The sequence below is a fragment of the Melanerpes formicivorus genome, unplaced genomic scaffold (genome assembly GCF_026170545.1).
Source record: "Melanerpes formicivorus ecotype bairdi unplaced genomic scaffold, bMelFor1.0.p_v2 SCAF_83, whole genome shotgun sequence".
NCBI classification, from domain to species: domain Eukaryota; kingdom Metazoa; phylum Chordata; class Aves; order Piciformes; family Picidae; genus Melanerpes; species Melanerpes formicivorus.
Window position 1 is genome coordinate 1,248,565 of NW_027142435.1, and position 21,836 is coordinate 1,270,400.

Below are 21,836 nucleotides of genomic sequence, written 5' to 3' on the forward strand. Positions count from 1 at the left end.
GGAGAGAAGGAAAACCCACCAAGGGCACCAGCACCACCCCCAGAGGACCCCAACTGGTGAACAGCAAGATCTGAGCACCCAGAGTGAGGGGAGGCTTTGACAGGGCTGGGGTGTCAAAGTGGGGTGCTGGTGGTAGAGTAGGGTGCTGCTCCCTCCCAGTCCCATGGAGCTGAGGACCAGCAGCATCCTGCCCCATCAGGATGTGGTCAATGCCCAGAGCTCTGCCTGGAATATTTCATCAGGGGGCAGATCGAGACTGGAGAGGAGGAAGAAATTCTTGACAGTGAGGCTGGGGAGCCACTGGCACAGGCTGCCCAGAGAGGCTGCGGCTGCCTCCTCCCTGGAGGTGTTTAAGGCCAGGCTGGATGAGGCCCTGAGCAAGCTGGGCTGGTGGGAGGTGTCCCTGCCCATGGCAGGGGCTTGGCACTGGCTGATCTTGAAGGTCCCTTGCAGCCCCAAGTCTCCGATGGGAAGAGGCTTGCCTGCGCTCCCCTGCCTCGTGAGCTGACTTGTTATTGTCAACCAAACTGGGTCAGTACCCAAGATGAGACTTGGCTTTAAAAGGCAAGTTCCTGGAGAAGCCAACACTTGTGCAGAGTGCGCTGAGGGCATCGCTTGGGCAAGACATCCTTGGTGCACCAACGCCCACCCTGTGCCCCCCATGCCCTCGGGAGCCAGGACGCCTGCTCCACTCACTGCCTGCCCCCTGAAGGGTCCCTGGCCGGGGCTCCAGGCTGCTGTGTGTGTGGGACGCAGGAGCCACGGTGCAGGAGGAGCTGCTGGCCAGCTGCCCACGTGCCTCCGCAGGGCTGGGCATCACTCATATGGTGTAGCTGGCACCTGCCAGGGAAACCTCCCTTCTCCAGTGCCCCAGAACCACAGCCACGTGCAGGCAGCTGCACAGCGCTTCCCATTCCTCCCCCAGTCCACCTCCAGGGATGGGGACTCCACCGCCTCCCTGGGCAGCCTGTTCCAACCCCTGACCGCTTCTCGCAGGCAAGAAATTGTTCCTCGTGCCAAGGAGTGCCCAAGAACCCTGTGGCCATGGCACCTGGGGCCATGCTCTGGTGGCCAGGGTGGTGTGGGCTTGCCGGTTGGACTGGGTGATCCCAGAGGGCTTTTCCAACCCAAACCACTCTCTCTGAGGAGAGGTCTCCTGGCCAGGGTGTGCGCTTCGGACACGACCTGCCTGCAGCCACCAGCAGCGCTACCGGAGCGCTGCCCAGCAGCAGCCAGCCGGGCACGGGCCGGAGCCACCCCGGCAAAGCCTGGGAGCCTCTTCACCAGCAGCCCGGGAGCCCGCTCAGCCCACACAAGGACTTGGCTGCCAAAGTGATTAAAGGGCAACCTAAGGAACTCAAAGAGAATTCTTGACACGGAGCCTGCTGCGCCTGGGAGGGCTCCTGCCATGTCTGTTGATTTAAATTTAATGGAATTTTGGTGGTGAGCTAATTAAAGAGGAATTGATTAGTTAAGAGGCAGTCAGAGCAGTTTAACCGCCGCAGACTTGATGACTTTTGGTGTTTTCTTTAGCAAAACCTTTCCCAGTTCTGGAGCTTTCCGCACGTAGAGACGGTGGAGGGGAGGGGGGGAACGAACCGGGAGAGCAGCCAAGCACGACCCGGCCGCGGAGGCGTTGCTGGAGGAGGGAGCGGCCGCTGAGGGGACAGGAGCAGGGACACCTCCCAGGCCCAGGGCTCCGCCGGGCTCAGCTGAAGGCAGAGACCTGCCCCGGAGCCAAGGTGTGAACTGCTGCGAGCCAGCTGCGCCGGGGAGGGTCCGGAGAGGGGCAGCAAAGCTGGGGAAGGGTCTGGAGAACAGAGGGGGAGGAGCGGCTGGAGCCCCATGGCACAGCCAGGGTCTGCTGGGGACAAGATACTGCTGGGAGCTTCCGGGGCACTCCAGAAGGGAAGGCTTCCCCCTGAGGACAGGTGGGCACTGGAACCCCCTCCCAAGGGCAGCAGTGGAGTCCCCTCTGCTGGGCAGGCTGAAGGGTGCCCGGCCAGCTCCCCTCAACTCCTCCATCACCCAGCAGGCATGGCCCAGATGGTCCTTGGGGTACCTCACAACCTGGCACTGAGTGAACTGGGCACAGGCTGTGTCACACAGTGGGCACTGACCAAGCAGAGACACCTGGGTGCTGTGTGCCAGCCTTGTGCCATCACACGGGGGGGGGGGGGCAGCCACCATGCACAGACCTGAGTGCTGTGTGCCAGCCTTGTGCCATCACACGGGGGGGGGGGGGCAGCCACCATGCACAGAGACCTGAGTGCTGTGTGCCAGCCTTGTGCCATCACACGGGGGGCAGCCACCATGCACAGAGACCTGAGTGCTGTGTGCCAGCCTTGTGCCATCACACGGGGGGCAGCCACCATGCACAGAGACCTGAGTGCTGTGTGCCAGCCTTGTGCCATCACACGGGGGGCAGCCACCATGCACAGAGACCTGAGTGCTGTGTGCCAGCCTTGTGCCATCACACGGGGGGCAGCCACCATGCACAGAGACCTGAGTGCTGTGTGCCAGCCTTGTGCCATCACACGGGGGGCAGCCACCATGCACAGAGACCTGAGTGCTGTGTGCCAGCCTTGCTCTGTCACACAGAGGGCTCCAGTCTTCAGCCATCACATGAGTGCTGCAGCTGCTGTCACTGGGGTGCCCCAGCCCCTGTCACTGTCACACTGGGTGCCCCTGCCCCTGGGTGCCCTATCCCCTGTCACTGTCACACTGGGTGCCCCTGCCCCTGGGTGCCCTATCCCCTGTCACTGTCACACTGGGTGCCCCTGCCCCTGGGTGCCCTATCCCCTGTCACTGTCACACTGGGTGCCCCTGCCCCTGGGTGCCCTATCCCCAGCCCCTGTCACACTGGGTGCCGGTGCCCCTGGGTGCCCTATCCCCTGTCACTGTCACACTGGGTGCCCTGCCCCTGGGTGCCCTATCCCCTGTCACTGTCACACTGGGTGCCGGTGCCCCTGGGTGCCCTATCCCCTGTCACTGTCACACTGGGTGCCGGTGCCCCTGGGTGCCCTATCCCCTGTCACTGTCACACTGGGTGCCGGTGCCCCTGGGTGCCCTATCCCGTGTCACTGTCACACTGGGTGCCCCTGCCCCTGGGTGCCCTATCCCCTGTCACTGTCACACTGGGTGCCCTGCCCCTGGGTGCCCTATCCCCTGTCACTGTCACACTGGGTGCCCCTGGGTGTCCCTGCCGCTGCCATTGGCTGCTTGGTGCCCTCGCACGCGCGTGTCACCGCGGCCCGCGTGACCTCCGGCCTGCCTCGCGCTGCCCCCCCCCTCCCTCGCGGCCCCCCCCCCCATCTCCCCCCCCCGCCTCACGCCCCCCTCCGGTGCGCAGCGCGGGCGCGCGCGGGGGCGGCGGCGCGCAGAGCCGGGGGCGCGCACGGGGAGGGCAGCTGAGGACAGGGGGAGGGAGCGCGAGGCCGCGCCCGCCTCCGCCCCCCCGCGTCTGGCGCGTCGGTCGGGCCCGGCCCGGCCCGGCCCCGGCGCCTCATTGTGCTTCGCCTCACGCCGGCCCAAGATGGCGGCGGCGCCGGAGAGCCCCGCGAGCCGCTAACGACAATAGAGGGAGGCTGAGGGGAGCGGGCGCCCCCGCCGGCACCGGCCTGCCCTCCCCGCCTCTCCCGCCGCTCCCTCCCGCCGCCGCCGCCGCACCTCGCGCACGCCCCCGGCCGGGCCCGGCCGCCACACCCCACCCCGGCCGGCCCCTCTAGCATGGTGCGGGGCCGCCGCCGCCTCCTTCTCCGGCTGCCGACATGGGCGAGAGGCTGGAGCTCCGGCTGAAGTCGCCCGTGGGAGCCGAGCCCGCCGTCTACCCCTGGCCGCTGCCCGTCTACGTGAGTATGGCCCCGGCCCGGCACCTGCCCCGCGCCCTGCCAGCGCCGCCCGCTGCCCGGGCCCGGCCGCGCCGCTCAGCGCCGGGGGCCTCCCTCGGCTGCTGCCCCCCGGCCCGGCCCGGCCGCTGCCCCCCGGCCCCGCCGCTGCCCCCCCGGCCCCCGCCGCTGTCCCCCGGCCCCGCCGCTGCCCCCCCGGCCCGGCCCGGCTGCTGCCCCCCGGCCCGGCCGCTGCCCCCCGGCCCCGCCGCTGCCCCCTGCCGCTGCCCCCTGCCGCTGCCCCCCGGCCCGGCCCCGCCGCTGCCCCCCGGCCCCGCCGCTGCCCCCCGGCCCTGCCGCTCTCTGGCACTTGGTGGCCGCCCGTTCCCGGGGGCCGGGGGTGCGGGGGCCGGTGCTCCCCCGGTGCCGCTGCTCTCGCCGGGAAGTCAAATCCCCAATTTCTTATGGTAATTGGTTGACTAAACTGAAGGGCGGGGAGGAGGAGGACTGCTTAATGAAAAGTTTCGGTGTGTTCCCCGGCTCGGGCTCGCGTCGCCGGCTCAGCCCCGGAGCCTCCGCCGTGGGTTGTTCCCCCCCCGCCTGCTAAGCCTCGCCGGCGTTACCGATGGCTTCGGGCGGGCCCCGCAAAGCGGCGGCAGGAATGGAAATAAAGGGGGCAGAAGCCTTAGTCGGGGGGCAGGGGAGCCGGGGGGGGGGTTTCGCCGTGGGTAGGGGCCGGGGGCTCGGCGGGGCGGTGGGCTCGGCGGGCTCGGCGGGGCCGGGGGCTCGGTGGGCTCGGCGGGCTCGGCGGGCTCGGCGGGGCGGTGGGCTCGGTGCGCTCCCCGGGAGCGGGGGTGCCCTTGGAGCCGGGCAGCAGCCGAGCCGGGGCCGGCCGTTGATGGCAGCCGTAGCCCGCATGCTTTCAAATGAAATGTCACTCGTCCCCGCTCGGCTCCGCCAGCGGCAGGACTGCCTCTCCCTGTCGTTCCTTTCCCCTCCCCGACTTGCCTGACTTTTCCCAGCCTCTCCTGAGCCCCCAGTGAGATCTGTGACCTTGATAGCAGTGTCCCTGCTCAGACTGGTGACAGCCTCGACGGAGGCGAACGGCCGGAGGGGTGGTGGGGTGGGTTTTTTGGTGTGTGTGTGCAGGGTTCCTACCAATCCTGGAAGGGATTTTCACCCTTTGGAGAGCAGCTTCTAAAAGGAAGAATTCCCCCCCCGCCCCCGCTCCCCTTCCCTGTTTTACTCGGCCTGAGCGTTCCTTGTGTTCCAGGCTTTGCTCTGGTAGGTGTGCAGGGAGAACATGCTGGGACACAAGCTGGGGCAGCTGATCTCGCTGGCATGGCCACAGTGACGTGTTTGCGTCTGCGAATGACTGGAAATGCCTCGCTTGTGGCAGGGCTCATGACTCTGCCCTCGCTATCTGCATCCCGCCTGCCGGCGGGGGCTGCCGGGGCAGATGACTCTGCCCTCGCTATCTGCCGCCTGCCTGCCGGCGGGGGCTGCCGGGGCAGATGACTCTGCCCTCGCTATCTGCATCCCGCCTGCCGTGTCCGTGGTTTGCAAGCAGCCGTCCTGCGCGGTGCCGCCGGTAGCGCGGGGCCGGCGGCGGGGCCGGGGGCTGCGGCGGGGCCGGCGGCGGGGCCGGGGGGCGGCGGCGGGGCCGGGGGGCAGCGCAGCCGCTCCTGCCCGGGCAGCTCTCTCCCTCTCCCTCGGTTGTGTTTTTCTTCCTTCGTTCCCGGGCGCGCGCTCTCGCTTAAATTTTTTTGCAGAAACTGAAAGTAGAGCGATGACCAATTCCAGTTCCCTTCCTGTCACCCAGCGCTTCTAACTCCTGCCTCCGAGCAGGTTGGGCGTGAAGCCGGAGGTTAAAGGGGACGGAGGCGGCTTTAGGGGATTCGCCTGCCGCCGTTCCTAATGGTTTTATGCAGAGGCACAAAACTTCCTCCCGTCCTACAACACCCCCCCCCCCCCCAAATCACAACCTTTAGCCTTCCCCCACCCCTTTATGTACAGTCATAAAAACTCCTGCAGGCTAAAATCCTCCCCAAACCACAACCTTCCCCCCTCCCGCCCCCCAGATCACCCCCTCCAACCTCCACCCCCCTGTCACAGGCATTCCTGCAGGCTTAAAAAGAACCAAAACAAATCACCCCCTTTAGCCTCCTACCCCTTTATGTATTGCCACAAAACTCCCTACAGGCTTCAACCCCCCCAAATCCCAACCTCCCCCCAATCCCAACCTCCCCCCAAATCCCAACCTCCCCTCCCCCTCGGGGCTATTGACCAAAATTCCTACAGAGCTTCAAAGCAACCCAAACAAATCCCAACCTCCAACCTCCCCTCCTCCTCCCCTTCCCAAGTGTTTGTTTTCATGCTGTTTGCGGCATGGGAAGGAAGGATTTGGTTTAATTTTAGGCAAACTCCAGCAGCTGGTTCTGAAAATGGCAGAGAAAACAACATTTATTTCCCCCCCCCCCCTTCTTCTTTCCCTGCCTGCTCGCAAGTGCAGAGGAGCTGCCCCCCTGCCCTGCCCCCCTGCCTTGCCCCCCGCAAGCCCCAACCGCGCTGCCGTCCCACCAGCTCCTTGCATTAGGGCTGCAGATCGTTTCCACGGGGCTGCGTGGGACACACGCACGCACGCACACGCACACAGAAGCGGCTCTGTGGTTCATCTGGAGCCGATCAGTATGCCAGGCTGCAGCTCCGGGGAGGGCAGGATCACGCCGCATCTTCCCGGGGCGTGCGCTTGCGTCCGTGGGCTCCCCCGCGGGCACGCGTGCTTCGTGGGCTGGCCTGCGGGCACGCAGGCGCCGTGGGCTCACACACAGGCACCGTGAACTCACACACAGGCGCCGTGGGCTGTCCTGCGGGTACACAGGCGCCGTGGGTTCCCCTGCAAGCTGCCACACGCCCCCCGTGGGCTCCCAGCGGCGCCTGGGCCGCTCTGCCCTCTGCGGCAGCGCCTGGGCTGCGGAGCCGTGCGCGGGGACCTCGCTGCTGGCTGCTCCGCGGCCCTGCTGCCGAGCCGCAGGCTGCTGCTGGCTGCTGGCAGAGCCCTGCGCTGGCAGCAGGGTCCCTGTGCCGCGGTGGTTTGAGCTCAGCTTTGTCTGACGTAAGCAGAACATTTCTTAGTTTCACCTCTCTCTGCTGCTCGGTTCCTGGGCAGCGAGCTGGGGCACCTGGGGCGATCGATGCCCTCCCGGCAGGTTTATGTAGCGCTGTTCTCGCTGCTCCCTGCTGTGTCCTCCGAGGGTCTCTTTTTGCAGGGGGAGCTGGGGGGGGAAGGGGAGTGGAGGCTCTCAGCCCTTGCCGAGTGTGCTCGGTGAGGATGGCAGCGATGGCAGCAGCGATGGCAGCGGCTCGGCAGCAGCTTCGCCAGCGGCAGAGCTCAGCGGCACTGCAGCCCTGCTGCTTGCCGTGATGCAACCTCCCCTTGAGTAACTTGGCTATTTTTGTGCTCTTACTACACCTTAAATTAGCAGCACGGCTGAGGCTGAGGGCTAATCCCTGCCCTTAATGGGTGCCTGCATCGATAACCTCTCCGTTTATTGCAGGCCTGCTGCTTGCGGAGCAGCCACGGGGGGCGGGGGCGGGGGGGTCCTCTTCAGCCGCATCGTAGCTCAGCTGCCAAAGTGCCGCTCGTTGGGCACGGCGGAGGAGCCGGGGAGGGTGATGTGAAACATCAATTTCCCTGCCGGGTGTCATTAGGGCCGTGGGAGGGGAGAGCGGAGCGGCGCTGGTGCAGCTCCAGCCTCCCACTGGCTGCGACGCAACCCCCGGAGCCTGGCTCCGGCCCCCGCCTGCCGCCCGGCTCCCGGCACGGGCCGCGGGGTCGCCGGCGGAGCCGAGGGGTGAGCGCTCGTGTCCGGAGCAGGCTGTGATGAGTAAGTGGAGTGAGTGCAGGGTGAGTAATCTCTCCTCATGACTCACCCAAAGGTTCTTTTTCTGCTGGTGACCTCTGGGGGTTTTCTGCTGCGTGCTCGGCTGCGGCGCAGCCGGAGGGAGCTGATTGCTTTTGTGTGCCGCTCAACTTCCTGGCTCCCACCTACCTGCCCTGTTTTTAGCCGGCTCGAGGTTGTCACAGACCAGCAGTGCTGCCTTAAAACTGCTAATTTTGGCGCTGGGTGAGCTTCAGGCGTGGATACAGGGAGGCTGTTGTGCGCTCACGCTGGGGAGGGAGCAGAGTGGATGGATTTAGGTTCATGATTCACGGAGCCATCGAATGGCTCAGGTTGAGAGGGGACTTCAAGATCCTCCGGCTCCAACCCCCCTGCCATGGGCAGGAACACCTCCCACCAGCCCAGGTTGCTCAAGGCCTCCTCCAGCCTGGCCTTGAACACCTCCAGGGAGGAGGAGGAGGAGGAATCCACAGCCCCCCTGGGCAGCCTGTGCCAGAGCCTCCCCACCCTCCCCGGAAAGAATTTCTTCCTAATCTCCAGTCTCAATCTCCCCTCCCCAAGCTTCAATCCATCCCCTCTTGTCCTGTCACTCCCAGCCCTTGTCAGAAGCTCCTCCCCAGCTTTCCTGTAGCCCCTTCTCAGCTCCTGGAAGGCAGCTCCGAGGTCTCCCCGCAGCCGCTGGTGGGCTGCAGTAGGCCAGTGCCCGCAGGGGATGGCATTTGTAGGCAGACCTCGACTATTGACATGCACAGCCTGGTGCTTAGAGGTAGATCAGGGGGCTACAAAGGGTGAGGCCCCCCTGGCAGCCCCAGGCCTTGCAGGTATTGAGGTTTATCGCAGAGAGCTCTCCTCGGATTGGTTCATTCTCTTCTCTCTGCCTTCTGCTGTGCATATTTATTAGCTCTGCAGAGGGGAGAGGGTTTTTTTTCATAGCCTGACAAGTTCTGCCTAATCTGTGAGGTGTCTGAGGTTGTACTTTGAACTCCTCTTGACAGCAGTTCCTGCTGAAGCTGTCCCAGCCCCCCCTGCCTGTGTGGGGGGGAGTGGGTTGGGGTGGGGGGGTTGTGTGTGTGTGTTTTCTCTCCTCTTCAACCTGGATCCGTTCCATGATCAGGTCTGGCACAGTTCTGCTGGCACAGCTCTGGCACCAGGGAGGGACTGCTTGCATACAGATCAGAGCAACAGGAGGCTTCAGAGCTGCTGAAGCCTGATTGTCACCAAAATCTCTGCCTGCTGGGCTGCACCCCCCCTGCACCCTGCAGGAGCCTGTTCCTGCCAGCTCCTGCCTCGGCACCAGGACACTGCTGCACTTATCTCCTCTGCTCCAGGCTTGCACCCAGGGGGCCCTTGCAGCCTGATCAAAGTCAGTGTGGGTGCTGCCAGAGAGGGGCACAGCCCCGAGGCTGGCACTGGTGCTGCCTTTGGGTGGCTCAGGCTGGCACTGTGGCTGCAGCTGGCTGGCTGAGCTGCTGAGGGTGTGCAAGGCCTTGCAAGTTTCAGAGCCCAGCCTCTGCCTGCCTTGCTCTTGTCTCCTGGCAGACCCTCCCTGGGGTGCTCAGTGGCAGAAGGTAACTGCAGCCCTCCCTGCCTGCCAGGTTTCTGTGTGCTGTGTTCCCCCCCAGCCAGTTTGACCCCTGAGGGCTGGGCACCGCTGTGGCAGTGCCAGGGAGCTGCTCCTGCAGCCCAGGCTGCTGCAGGCAACTGGATCCCAGCAGGGTTCTGCTCTGGAACAGAGCATCAAATCCAGCCAGCAACCCAACACCACCAAGGCCCCAAGGGCCATGGCTACACCTCCAGGGCTGGGGACTGCACCTCCTCCCTGGGCAGCCTGTGCCAAGCCCTGACCTCTCTGGCAGCAAAGGAATTGTTCCTCCTGTCCAACCTAAGCCTCCCCTGGCACGACTTCAGGCCATTTCCTCTCCTCCTATCCCCTGATCCTAGGGGGCAGAGGCCAACCCCCACCTCACTCCAGCCTCCTTCCAGGTTCTTCTACCACTTCAGTTCCTGTTGGCCAGCCTGGGAATGTCAGCCCCTTGACTCTGCCCTTGTGCCCATCCTGCCAGGCTGAGGCCCCTCTGCCCCGAGCTGCCAGAGCTGCAGCCTCCAAGTTAGCACCTGGGATGTCAAGCCTGGCCTGAGTAATTCATTGCTGTGTCCCTGCTCCTCCTCCTCGCTGCTTTGCCCCCCAGCTCTCAGGGTAACCATCCCTCCCTGCCCGGCTGAGCAGCCAGCACCCTGCAGCACCTGGGGCAGGAGCTGCCAGCAGTGGACTTTGTGCAGGTGGAGAGGTGTGGGTGTGGGCTGGGGCTCTTCTCTGTCCTGCCCCATGATGTGTGAGAAGGCTGAGAGCCCTTTGCCTTCCTCCCCGCCCCGGGCCCTGAGCCCCTTCCCGAAGCTGTGCACCCCAGGGGCAGGCAGCGACCAGGAGAATCCCAGGGAGGGTCAGCTGGGAGCTGCAGGGCAGAGCTGAGCCCCAGAGCCTGCTCTGCACTTCAGTGCTTGCCCTGCCTGTCGCTCAGCTTCGCCTCCCTTCGGCTGCCCCGGCAGGGGCTCGGGGTGGGAGCTGCTGCCGAGGTGCCCAGCAGGGCAGGAGCGGCGCAGGAGGGTCCTGGACTGGCCCCGGAGCTGCCCTGCCCGAGCTGCCCTGCCCGGGTGCCCTGCCTGAGCTGCCCTGCCTGGGTGCCCTGCCTGAGCTGTCCTGCCCGGGTGCCCTGCCTGGGCTGCCCTGCCTGGGTGCCCTGCCTGAGCTGCCCTGCCTGGGTGCCCTGCCTGAGCTGCCCTGCCTGGCTGCCCTGCCTGAGCTGCCCTGCCTGGGTGCCCTGCCTGAGCTGCCCTGCCCGGGTGCCCTGCCTGAGCTGCCCTGCCCGGGTGCCCTGCCTGGGTGCCCTGCCTGAGCTGCCCTGCCTGGGTGCCCTGCCCGGGTGCTCTGCCTGAGCTGCCCTGCCCGGGTGCCCTGCCCGGGTGCTCTGCCTGAGCTGCCCTGCCTGGGCTGCGCTGCCGGAGCCGCTGCCGGGGGTGGTCCTGTGCCTCTCGCTGGCCCCCGGCCAGCAGCCCTCGCAGCCTCCCTGCACAGCCTCAGCCCTTCCTCTCCCCGGGGCCGGGACCAGCCTCACGTCCTTCACGTGCTGCTGGTTTGCCTTTGGGGGGGGCTGTGCTGGGGGGGGCTGTGCTGGGGGAGCTGTGCCCGGGGGGGCTGTGCCTGGGGGGGGCTGTGCCTGGGGGGGCTGTGCCTGGGGGGGCTGTGCCGGGGGGGCAGGGGGGAGCTGTGCCTGGGGGGCAGGGGGGAGCTGTGCCTGGGGGGGGCTGTGCCTGGGGGGCAGGGGGGAGCTGTGCCTGGGGGGGGCTGTGCCTGGGGGGCAGGGGGGAGCTGTGCCTGGAGGGGCTGTGCCTGGGGGGGGGCTGTGCCTGGGGGGGGGGCTGTGCCTGGGGGGGGCTGTGCCTGGAGGGGCTGTGCCTGGGGGGGGGGCTGTGCCTGGGGGGCAGGGGGGGGCTGTGCCTGGAGGGGCTGTGCCTGGGGGGGGGGCTGTGCCTGGGGGGGGGGCTGTGCCTGGGGGGGGGCTGTGCCTGGGGGGGCTGTGCCTGGGGGGCAGGGGGGAGCTGGCCCGGGGGGGAGGGAGGACCTGCCGGGGGGCTGCCTGGGGGGCAGGCAGCTCTCTCTCAGCTCGGATGGCTCAAAGTAGCTGAGCTGGGGAAATGAGCTGCCCCGGCGTGCTCAGAGCCTCCCTCCGCCCCGGGCTGCGCCCTGCCTCACGCCGCTTCCCAGGGCAGCGCTGCCGTACGCGGGAGGGGGCGGTGGAGCAGAGGAAGCTGCTGAGCTGACTCTGCCAGGCCCCCACCCCCCCCAGAGAAAGCCCCAGAGCTGCCCAGCCCCTGAGTAATCGTCCTGCGAGCCGGCAGGGCTCCCCCGCGCTGCGCCGGCTCCGTGCTCGCTGCCCCTTGGGAGAGGTTTGTGGAGGTGACTAAGGGCTGAGAGGAACTTCCCTGCCGGAGAGAAAGAAAGCTTCAGCAGGCTTCCGATTTCTCACCCCCCCTCTGCCCTCCCCAGCTCCAGCAGCCCAGGGAGGGGGCGTGGAGGCGGTGGGGAGGAGAGGGAGCTGGGGCTCGGCTGAGTCACCTCCAGGGTGCTGGGGCTGCCGGCGAGCAGAGGCGAAGGGCAGAGCTGCCACAGTGACATCGTCTCCCTGCTCCCCCCGGCGCCGAGGGCAGCCCGGCCCAGCCCTGCGGGGAGGTGAGGTGGGCTCGGGGGGGGCCTGTGCAGCACGTGGGGCCCGCTGGGTGGCAGAGCAGCAGCAGCCTTCTCCTGGCCCTCAGCCTCTGAGTGGAGCTGGCCGCGAGTGACAATTGCTGCTTGTTCAGCTTTCAGGCTGCCTTTTGTTCCAGGCTCTGCCCCCTTGGTACAACAGAAATCATCAGCTCAGTTCAGTGATGGCCTTCCCCTCTCCGCCTCCCTCCCCTCCTCCCCTCCCCTCCCCCTCCCCTTCCCCTCCCCCCCTCCCTCCCCTCCCCCTCCCTCCCCTCCCCCTCCCCCTCCCCTCCCCTCCCCTCCCCTCCCCTCCCCTCCCCCCTTCCCCTCCCCTCCCCCTCCCCTCCCCCTCCCCTCCCCTCCCCTCCCTCCCCTCCCTCCCTCCCCTCCCCTTGGTGTTTCTGGATGGAAAGCAAAAGCTGTTCCCTGGTGTTGTGCCTGGGTTTGATTCCTATTAACCAAGGACCTGAAGGGCAGCTTGGAAGGCAAGAGGAGCTGCTCCAGGTTGCTGCTTTGTGCCCTCCTGGAGTGGCTCAGGTGGGAAGGGAGCTCAGAGCTCATCTCCAACCTCCCCTCGATGGGCAGGGACAGCTCTCACCTAGCCTCAGCTGCTCCAGGCCTCATCCAGCCTGGCCCTGAGTACCCCCAGGAGGAGGCAGCCACAGCCTCCCTGGGCAGCCTGGGCCAGGCTCTCAGCAGCCTCACACTGAAGAACTTCTTCCTCAGCTCCACTCTAGCCCTGCTCTGCCTGGCTCAGACCCCCTCAGCAAAACTCTCTCTGCAGCCTTCCTGCAGGCTCCCTTCAGGCCCTGCAGCAGCTCTGAGCTGCCCCTGGAGCCTTCTCCCCTGCAGGCTGCTCAGCCCCAGCTCCCTCAGCCTGTGCTCAGAGCTGCTCCAGCCCTGGCAGCATCCTTGTGGCCTCCTCTGGCCTCTCTCCTCAGCTCTGTGTCCTGCTGCTGCTGGGGAGAGCAGAGCTGGAGGTGAGGGCTGAGCAGAGCAGAGCCCAGGGGCAGGATCCCCTCTCTTGATGAATGTCCTTGTCCTGGCCAAAGTCCCAGCTCAGGCAGCTCCAATCTGCCTCAGCCTGCAGAGGCTGCTGAGGGCTTGCAGTGTGCCAGGGGCAGCCCTGCCACCACAGCAGCCCCAGCCCTTCTCCTCCATGGCAGCTGCCTTATCTATGGAGCTGGTTCTCCTTTCAGCTCTCACAGACAGCTCTGAGTTGTGCTCCTCCTGGGAGCTGCAGCAGCATCTCTTCCCTCTTGGTGTGCAGGATTTATGGCAGGTTTAATCACCCTGCTCCCCAGGCAGCCATATGTCTGCTCTGGGCTCTCCCTCCTTGCTTTCTGCCTTTCCCCTCTGCCTTGCTGCTTTGCTTCCTGCTTTGGGTTAACCTCTGGCTGCCTGCTGAAAGCCCTGGACTGCAGTGAGCAGCACAAGGGCCAGAGGTGAGCTCTTGGCTTCCCTTCCCCCCCCATCATGAGGAGAAAGTTGTTTGGTGTGAGGGTGCTGGGGGGCCTGGAGCAGGCTGCCCAGGGGCTTGTGGGAGTCTCCTGTCCTGGGCTGCACCAAGGCAGGGAGAGCAGCAGCACAGGGGGGGATTCTGCCCTGCTGAGGCCCCACCTGCAGCACTGTGCCCAGCCCTGGTGCCCCCAGCACAAGAAGGGACCTGGAGCTGCTGGAGAGGCTCCAGGGAGGCCACCAGGATGATCAGGGGCTCACAGGAGAGCTGGGGAGGGACTCTGGCACAGGCTTGGAGTGTCAGGGCAGGGCACAATGGCTTTGGGCTGGGAGAGGGCAGGTTGAGACTGGAGATGAGGAAGGAGGTGTTGAGAGTGAGGATGATGAGGCTCTGGCACAGGCTGCCCCCTGCCTGGAGGGGTTCAGGGCCAGGCTGGATGAGGCCCTGGGCAGCCTGGGCTGGTGGAGCTGGCCCTGCCCAGGGTTGGAGCTGGATGGGCTTGGAGGTCCCTTCCACCCTGAACCCTTCTCCTTCTCTGGAGCCTTCCAGGCCCCCCTGGCTGTGCTGCTGGGTGACCTGCCCTGGGTGAGGCTGCTCTGGCAGCCTGGGCTGGAGCTGTGGATGGTGTCCAGAGCTCCCTCCCAAGCCCTGCCTCGCTGGGATGCTTCCCCCAGCTCACCTCACAGCGTCTCAGGGTGTTTCCCAGCAGTTGCCATTGGTTTTCCTCCTGCCTGCCAGGAGGCTGCCCTGCAGCAGAAGCTGCTGTTAGGCCTCAGGAAGATCACATTTGCTGCCTAGAAATTATTAAAGATGAGACAAAAAGTGGCTGTGGGGAGGCAGGAGGGATCCAAGTGAGTGCCTGCTGCTGCTGCCCACGTGCTGCTGCAGCTCTCAACCACAGCAGCCTCTATTTTTAGAGCAGAGGAAGAGAGTGAGGATGTTTTACAGCAGGAAATGATGGCTTCAGAGAGAGCAGCACAGCTCTGAGGAACAGCACAGCTCCTGCTCACAGCCTGCCTGCAGTGCAGCAGTGAATGAGAGCTCCCTGAGCAGCCCAGGGAGAGAACTTCCCAGTGGTGGATGAGAGAGCCAGGAGGTGCTGAGTGCAGGGAAGTGAAGCTCTGGGAGCTCCAGGAGGAGCTCAAAGCAAGGCTGCCAGGCCCAGCACTGAGCCATGGCCCTCAGTGCCACTCAGGGCTCAGCACCTGGGGAGGCTGCAGTGGGGTTTGGTGCTGCCCCTGTGATGGAGAAGCAGAGAGAGAGCCCTGGGGGGGCTCAGGCTGGGAGGGACCTCAGGGAGCCTCTGCCCCAAGCCCCCTGCCAGGGGCAGGGACAGCTCCAGGTGCCTGCAGCCACGGAGAGGACACAGCCAGCAGCTGAGGAAGTTGAGCATGCAGAGGCTCAGGGAGTCCTGAAGGCCTCTCAGGTCCTGCAGCACTGCCAGGGGAAGGCTTCTCAGCCTCCCCAGCTGGGGGAAGCCTGAGGGACAGTAAGGAGCTGCTTGCCCCCCCAGCCTGCTGCAGGACTGAGTGCCTTCTCCTGAGCCTTCCTGTGGATCCCTGCTGGCCTTGGCTCCAGCTGCAGCATCCTCTGGATCTGTGGGGCTGGGTGGGAGCTGCACTTCTGTGCTCTCCTCAGCTTTGCAGGGCTGGCTTTGGTTCACTCTTGCAGTGTGTGCACAGCTCAGGTCTCAGCAGGGTCCCACTCTGCAGGGGGGGACATGGGGCTGAGCAGAGCAGGATGTTCCTCTCCAAGCCCCAGGGCTCTCCTGGCTTCAGTGACTGTGCTCAGCACCCCGAGGGAGCCTCTCCCCTGCCCTCCCCTCCTCATCCCCCTGCAGTGCTGTGTGCAGGGCTGGGCTGCTCTGTCTCTCCTGCTGCAGAGGCCATGAGGCTGCTGGGGCCTGGAGCATCTCTGTGGGGAGGAGAGGCTGAGAGCCCAGGGGCTGTGGGGCCTGGGGGCTGTTCCCTGCTGCCTTCCCCACAGCCCTGGCCTCTCCTGCAGGCCCTCTGCAGAGCTCTGCTTGCTCTGCAGTTGTTGTCCCAGGGAATGCTTGGGCAGGAGGTGGGGTTTGGGCTTTCCCCTCTGCAGCTCACGTTTCAGGCTGAAGCTGAACGTTTAGGTGGCAAACAGAACTCTCTTGAGGCTCAGCTGGGGGATAACCAACCCTCAGTGCCTGCCTGGGGGGCTGGGGGGGTTTGAAGTTGTTTGTGAGCAGCTTTGGGCACTGTCAGGGTTGAATGGCAGCTGGCTCTGCCTCTCCTGACTCCAAGCACAGAGCCCAGCAGGCAGCTCAGGCTCTGCCTCCTGCAGCAGCTTCACTTGCAGGGGCTGGGAGGGTTCCAGGGGCCTCAGCCAGCATCAGTCTGAGGAGGCTGCAGCAGAACAGCCAGCAGCACGTAGCCTGCAGGGGAGCAGGCAGGGAGCAGAGCCTGGGGCAGGCCTGGGGCAGGGCTGGATGGGACAGGGGCTGGGACAGGACAGGGCTGGGACAGGGCTGGGGCAGGGCTGGCTGGGGCAGGGCTGGGACAGGGCAGGGCTGGGGCAGAGCTGGGGCAGGCTGGGGCAGAGCTGGGGTGGATGGGGCAGGGATGGGACAGGGCTGGCTGGGGCAGGGCTGGCTGGGGCAGGGCTGGATGGGGCAGGATGGGGCAGGGCTGGCTGGGGCAGGGCTGGGGCAGGGCAGGGCTGGGGCAGGGCTGGGCTGGGGCAGGGCTGGGGCAGGGCTGGGGTGGATGGGGCAGAGCTGGGACAGGGCTGGCTGGGGCTGCTCTGTGACACCCTGCACAGCAGGGCCCAGCTGAGCTGCTGCCTGAGCCCCAGCCAGCAGGCTTCTGCAGAGGCTGTTGTGGGAGTGCTGGGCAGGCTGCTGCAGCAGGCTCCCCAGGCTGTGCTGCTCTGAGGGCAGCCCCAGGTGCGGCTGAGCTGCTCCAGCTCACGGAATCAGAGCTGCAGGGTTGGGAAGGGACCTCTGGAGGTGCAGCCCAGGCTCACCCAAGGGCAGCTCACACAGGAATGCATCCAGAAGGGTCTTGAAACCACCCAGAGAAGGAACCTGCCTCCCTCCAGCCCCCTGGGCTGCCTGTTGCAATCCCTGAGCACCCTTGCAGCAGGGAGGCTGCTCCTGGTCTCAGCCTCCCCCTCCCCAGGCCCAGCTTCAGCCCCTTCCCAGCTGGCAGTGCCGTGCTGGCCCACAGCCCCCTGCCAAGGCCATTCCTGAGTGCCCTGGCCCTCTCCTGGAGGGCTCCTGGGGGGGTGGTGGGCTGGGAGGCAGGCAGCCCTGCTGGGGGGCTCTGGGCAACCTTCCCTCTGCTCTGCCCTGCAGGACAAACACCACGATGCTGCTCACGAGATCATCGAGACCATCCGGTGAGTGCTGCGGCAGGGCAGCCCCTGGCACAGAGCTCTGCCCCTGGGCACACAGCTCTGCCCCTGGGCACAGAGCAGCTGCCCCTGGGCACACAGCTACTGCCCCTGGGCACAGAGCTCTGCCCCTGGGCACACAGCTGCTGCCCCTGGGCACAGAGCTGCTGCCCCTGGGCACAGAGCTGCTGCCCCTGGGCACAGAGCTGCTGCCCCTGGGCACAGAGCTCTGCCCCTGGGCACAGAGCAGCTGCCCCTGGGCACAGAGCTACTGCCCCTGGGCACAGAGCTGCTGCCCCTGGGCACAGAGCTGCACCCCTGGGCACACAGCTACTGCCCCTGGGCACACAGCTCTGCCCCTGGGCACAGAGCTGCTGCCCCTGGGCACACAGCTACTGCCCCTGGGCACACAGCTACTGCCCCTGGGCACAGAGCTGCTGCCCCTGGGCACAGAGCTGCACCCCTGGGCACACAGCTACTGCCCCTGGGCACAGAGCTGCGCCCCTGGGCACAGAGCTGCACCCCTGGGCACACAGCTACTGCCCCTGGGCACAGAGCTGCTGCCCCTGGGCACAGAGCAGCTGCCCTGGGCACACAGCTACTGCCCCTGGGCACACAGCTACTGCCCCTGGGCACAGAGCAGCTGCCCTGGGCACACAGCTACTGCCCCTGGGCACAGAGCAGCTGCCCTGGCACACAGCTACTGCCCCTGGGCACACAGCTACTGCCCCTGGGCACAGAGCAGCTGCCCCTGGGCACAGAGCTGCACCCCTGGGCACACAGCTCTGCCCTGGGCACAGAGCTGCTGCCCCTGGGCACAGAGCTGCACCCCTGGGCACAGAGCTGCAGGCCTGCACAGGAGCTCCATGCTCAGGGCCAGCCCTGACCCCAGCCCTGCAGAGGGCAAGGGCAGGGCATGCCCAGGAGCCTCCTTCCTGCAGAGAGGAGAGGCAGAGCTCCTTGGCCTGGCAGGGACCTTGCAGGCTCAGCCCTTAGCCCAGCACAGCTCCAGGGCTCTGAAACCCCTCAGGCATGGGGACTGCACCACTGCCCTGGGCAGCCTGGGCCAGGCCCTCACCACCCTTCTGGGGAAGGAGTTGTTCCCTTGGCCAGCCTGAGCCTGCCCTGGCTGCAGTGGGGCAGAGCCTGGGGGCAGGGCCTGGGGGCAGAGCCTGGGGGCACTGCTGGGGTGCTGCAGGAAGAGCCTTCTGCACATTCAGCTTTGTCAGAGCTCCTTTCAGGGGCAGGATGCTTTCAGGCCCTGCCCTGTGCACTGCTTTTCATCAAGACAGCACCAGGCAGGGCTCTGCAGGCATTCTTCACCTGGGCTTGGGGCTGAGCCTGAGCCTTGCTCTCCTGCCACTGGCTGTGGGCACCTTGCTGTGTGCTCAGCACCACTGCAGGCTGCTGCAGCCTTCCCCTGGGCTGCTGCCTGCCTTGCCCTGACAGTGTGCCAGGGCCTGAGAGGGGCCTTCAGAGAGCCAGGAGGGGACTTGGGACAAGGGCATGGAGTGCCAGGGGGAGAGGGAATGGCTTGGAGCTGGAGGAGGGCAGATGGAGACTGGAGAGGAGGAAGGAGCTCCTGGCAGTGAGGCTGGGGAGGCTCTGGCCCAGGCTGCCCAGGGGGGCTGGGGCTGTGCCCCTGCCTGGGGGTGCTCAAGGCCAGGCTGGGTGGGCTGCTGGGAGGGGTCCCTGCCCAGGCAGGGCCTTGGAGCTGGATGGTGTGGGAGGTCCCCCCCCAGCCCAGCCCCTTCTGTGCAGCTGTGGCTGCTGGGCTGGCACAGGGCAGTGCCAGGCTGGGCTGAGGCAGGCTGCCCTGCCCCAGCTGCCCTGAGCTGCCTCTCATGCTGCTTTGCCTCTCTCCTAGGTGGGTCTGTGAAGAAATCCCAGATCTCAAGCTTGCCATGGAAAACTATGTTTTAATTGACTATGACACAAAAAGGTGAGAGGAGGCCTGGGCCCTGCAGCAGCCCAGCCCCAGGGCATCTCTGGGGCTATTCTTAGCCTCTGCAGGCTGCACTCCTCCCAGAGCTGGCTCCAGGCTGTGCAGTTATTTTGGTGGGAAGTGTAACAGCAACATTGGCAAAGGCTGAGGGACAGAATTGGAAACTCCACTCAGCAGAGGGCTGAGCTCTGCTCCACGTTGGGATTACTCAGCCCCAAACAATGCTCAGTATCTGCCTGCTTGGAGCCAGGCCAGCCAGAGGAGCCTGAATGGCACAGGCAGCTCTCTGCTGCTGGAGCAGCCAGGAATTCCTGCTTGGAGCCTGGCCACCCCCAGCCCTGCCCCAGCTCCTGCCCCAGCTCCTGCCCCAGCTCCTGCCCCAGCTCCTGCTCCTGCCCCTGCCCCTGCCCTGCCCCTGCCCCAGCCCCAGCCCCAGCCCCTGCCCCAGCTCCTGCCCCTGCCCCAGCTCCTGCCCCAGCTCCTGCCCCTGCCCCAGCTCCTGCCCCAGCTCCTGCCCCAGCTCCTGCTCCTGCCCCTGCCCCTGCCCTGCCCCTGCCCCAGCCCCAGCCCCAGCCCCTGCCCCAGCCCCTGCCCCAGCCCTGCCCCTGCCCCAGCTCCTGCCCCTGCCCCAGCTCCTGCCCCTGCTCCTGCCCCAGCTCCTGCCCCTGCCCCTGCCCCTGCCCCTTCCCAGCTCCTGCCCCTTCCCCAGCCCCTTCCCCTGCCCCAGCCCCTTCCCCTTCCCCTGCCCTTCCCCAGCCCTGCTCAGTGCAGCTGGGGGTGGAGGGCTCAGGGGGTTCCCTCCCTGCTGTGGGCACTGGGAGGCATTTGGGGGTGGATGGGGAGAGGCAGTCCCCAGGCAGCTGCAGGCTGGGGGAGGCAGGGCCTGACCCTGGGCTGGCTGTGGAGCTTTTGCAGCAGATTGAGGCCACTTCTGCTCCCTGGCAGCAGAGCCCAGCCCCAGCTGGCTGCAGCCTCCTCTCCTGGGGCTGCAGGGAGCAGTGAGGTCTCCCAGCCTCCTTTCCTGCAGGCTGAACACCCCCAGCTCCCTCAGCCCTGCTCTCCAGGCCCTTCCCCACCTCTTGCCCTTCTCTGACCTGCTGCAGCCTCCCAATGTCCTTGGGGTGAGGGCCCTGAGGCCAAACCCAGTGTCTGAGGTGCAGCCCCCCCAGGGGCCCAGTCCCTGCCCTGCTCCTGCTGCTCCAGGCCATGGTGCTGGAGGCCTCCCTGGGCTGCTGCTGTAGCTCCCTGGGCTGCTGCCTGCTGCTCTGGGGGCTGCTTGTGTAACAGCTGATGCTCCTGGCAGGATCTCTCCTTCCCTGGCCTGAGATGAATTCATTTAATCCTCTCAGCTCCTCTCCCTGAGGCTCCTGCCCTGCCTGCCTGGCAGTAATCCCCAGCAGCCCTGCAGCACTCCCTGGGGCTGCCTGGGGCTGGGGGTTTAGGCTGCCCTGGCTCTGCTCTGCAGCATTTGCAGTCCCAGAGTTAATCATTTCTAGGAGGATCTGCTGTGAGGCTCTGAGAGGGGCTGGGGGGAGCTGGGGGGGGGCTGGGGGGGGCTGGGCTGCTCTCCTGCACTGCTGGGAGCTGGGAGCAGGGCAAAGGGCAGCAGGGGCCACGGGGAGGCAGAGCCTCTGCTCAGCCATCCTTGGGGGCCAGTTCCAGGGGGTGGAAGGGGCCTCTGGAGCTCAGCTGGTGCGAGCCCTGCAGCAGCAGCAGGGGTCACCTGGCAGCAGGCTCCCCCTTGGTGCTTTCACTGCCAGCAGCAGCATTGCTCTCATCTCCTCTGCTTTGGAGGGGGCTGCACCCCAGCTCCCCAGGCTGGGTCTGCAGCTGCACCTTGTGCCAGAGACACCCCCTGGGGAGCCACTGAGTGTGGGGACAGCAAAAGCACAAGGCTGGAGCTTCCCAGGCTGCCTTGTGGAGCTCTGCTCTCGTGCCTGACCCTGTGCTCTGCTTCCCCCCAGCTTTGAAAGCATGCAGAGGCTCTGTGACAAGTACAACCGTGCCATCGACAGCATCCATCAGTTGGTAGGTGCCCAGCTGGGCCCCTGGGGCTGCCTGGGCCCCCTCTGGCTGCCTGGGCCCCCTCTAGCTGCCTGGGCCCCCCCTCTGGCTGCCTGGGCCCCCCTCTGGCTGCCTGGGCCCCCCTCTAGCTGCCTGGGCCCCCACTAGCTGCCTGGGCCCCCCCCGGCTGCCTGGGCCCCCCCCCGGCTGCCTGGGCCCCCCTCTGGCTGCCTGGGCCCCCCTCTGGCTGCCTGGGTCCCCCCGGGGCTGCCTGGGCCCCCCTCTGGCAGCCTGGGCCCCCCTCTGGCTGCCTGGGCCCCCCCCCTCTGGCTGCCTGGGTCCCCCTCTGGCTGCCTGGGCCCCCCCCCCGGGGCTGCCTGAGCCCCCCTCTAGCTGCCTGGGCCCCCCTCTGGCTGCCTGAGCCCCCCCTCTAGCTGCCTGGGCCCCCCCTCTGGCTGCCTGGGCCCCCCACTAGCTGCCTGGGCCCCACTAGCTGCCTGAGCCCCCCTCTGGCTGCCTGGGCCCCCCTCTGGCTGCCTGGGCCCCCTCTAGGTACCTGGGCCTCATAGAGTGGGTTGGGTTGGAAGGGCCCTTCAGGATCCCCCAGCTCCAGCCCCCTGCCAGGGGCAGGCACAGCTCCCCCAGCCCAGGCTGCTCAGGGCCTCATCCAGCCTGGCCCTGAGCCCCCCCAGGCAGGGGCAGCCACAGCCTCCCTGGCAGGAGTCTGCCTCCCAGCCCCAGCAGCCTCTGCCGTGTGGTGCTGAGGCTGTGCTGAGGCCTCGTTCCGCTCCCTGCCTGGCAGTGGAAGGGCACCACCCAGCCCATGAAGCTCAAACACCCGGCCCTCCACCGGGCTGCTGCGCCACATCCTGCAGCAGGTCTACAACCACTCCGTCACCGACCCCGAGAAGCTCAACAACTACGAACCCTTCTCGCCCGAGGTCTACGGAGAGACCTCCTTCGACCTGGTGGCGCAGATGATCGACGAGATCAAGATGACAGAGGATGACCTCTTTGTTGACCTGGGCAGTGGTGAGTGGCTGCTCCCCTCTGGGCACCTGGCTTGGCCTTCCCTTCCCTTCCCTTCCCTTCC

General features: G+C 66.5%; 1 protein-coding gene across 1 annotated transcript in view; it reads left to right on the plus strand.

Moving 5' to 3' along the window:
- Window positions 1-3,489: 3,489 nt before the first annotated feature.
- The window catches only part of DOT1L (DOT1 like histone lysine methyltransferase), a 61,508-nt gene continuing 43,161 nt past the window's right edge, over window positions 3,490-21,836 (plus strand). The window contains 6 exon segments of the mRNA XM_068165044.1: window positions 3,490-3,851; window positions 16,757-16,800; window positions 18,662-18,736; window positions 20,704-20,767; window positions 21,546-21,575; window positions 21,577-21,775. Of these exon segments, the coding sequence (XP_068021145.1) occupies window positions 3,771-3,851; window positions 16,757-16,800; window positions 18,662-18,736; window positions 20,704-20,767; window positions 21,546-21,575; window positions 21,577-21,775 (493 nt within the window). The 5' untranslated portion in view covers window positions 3,490-3,770.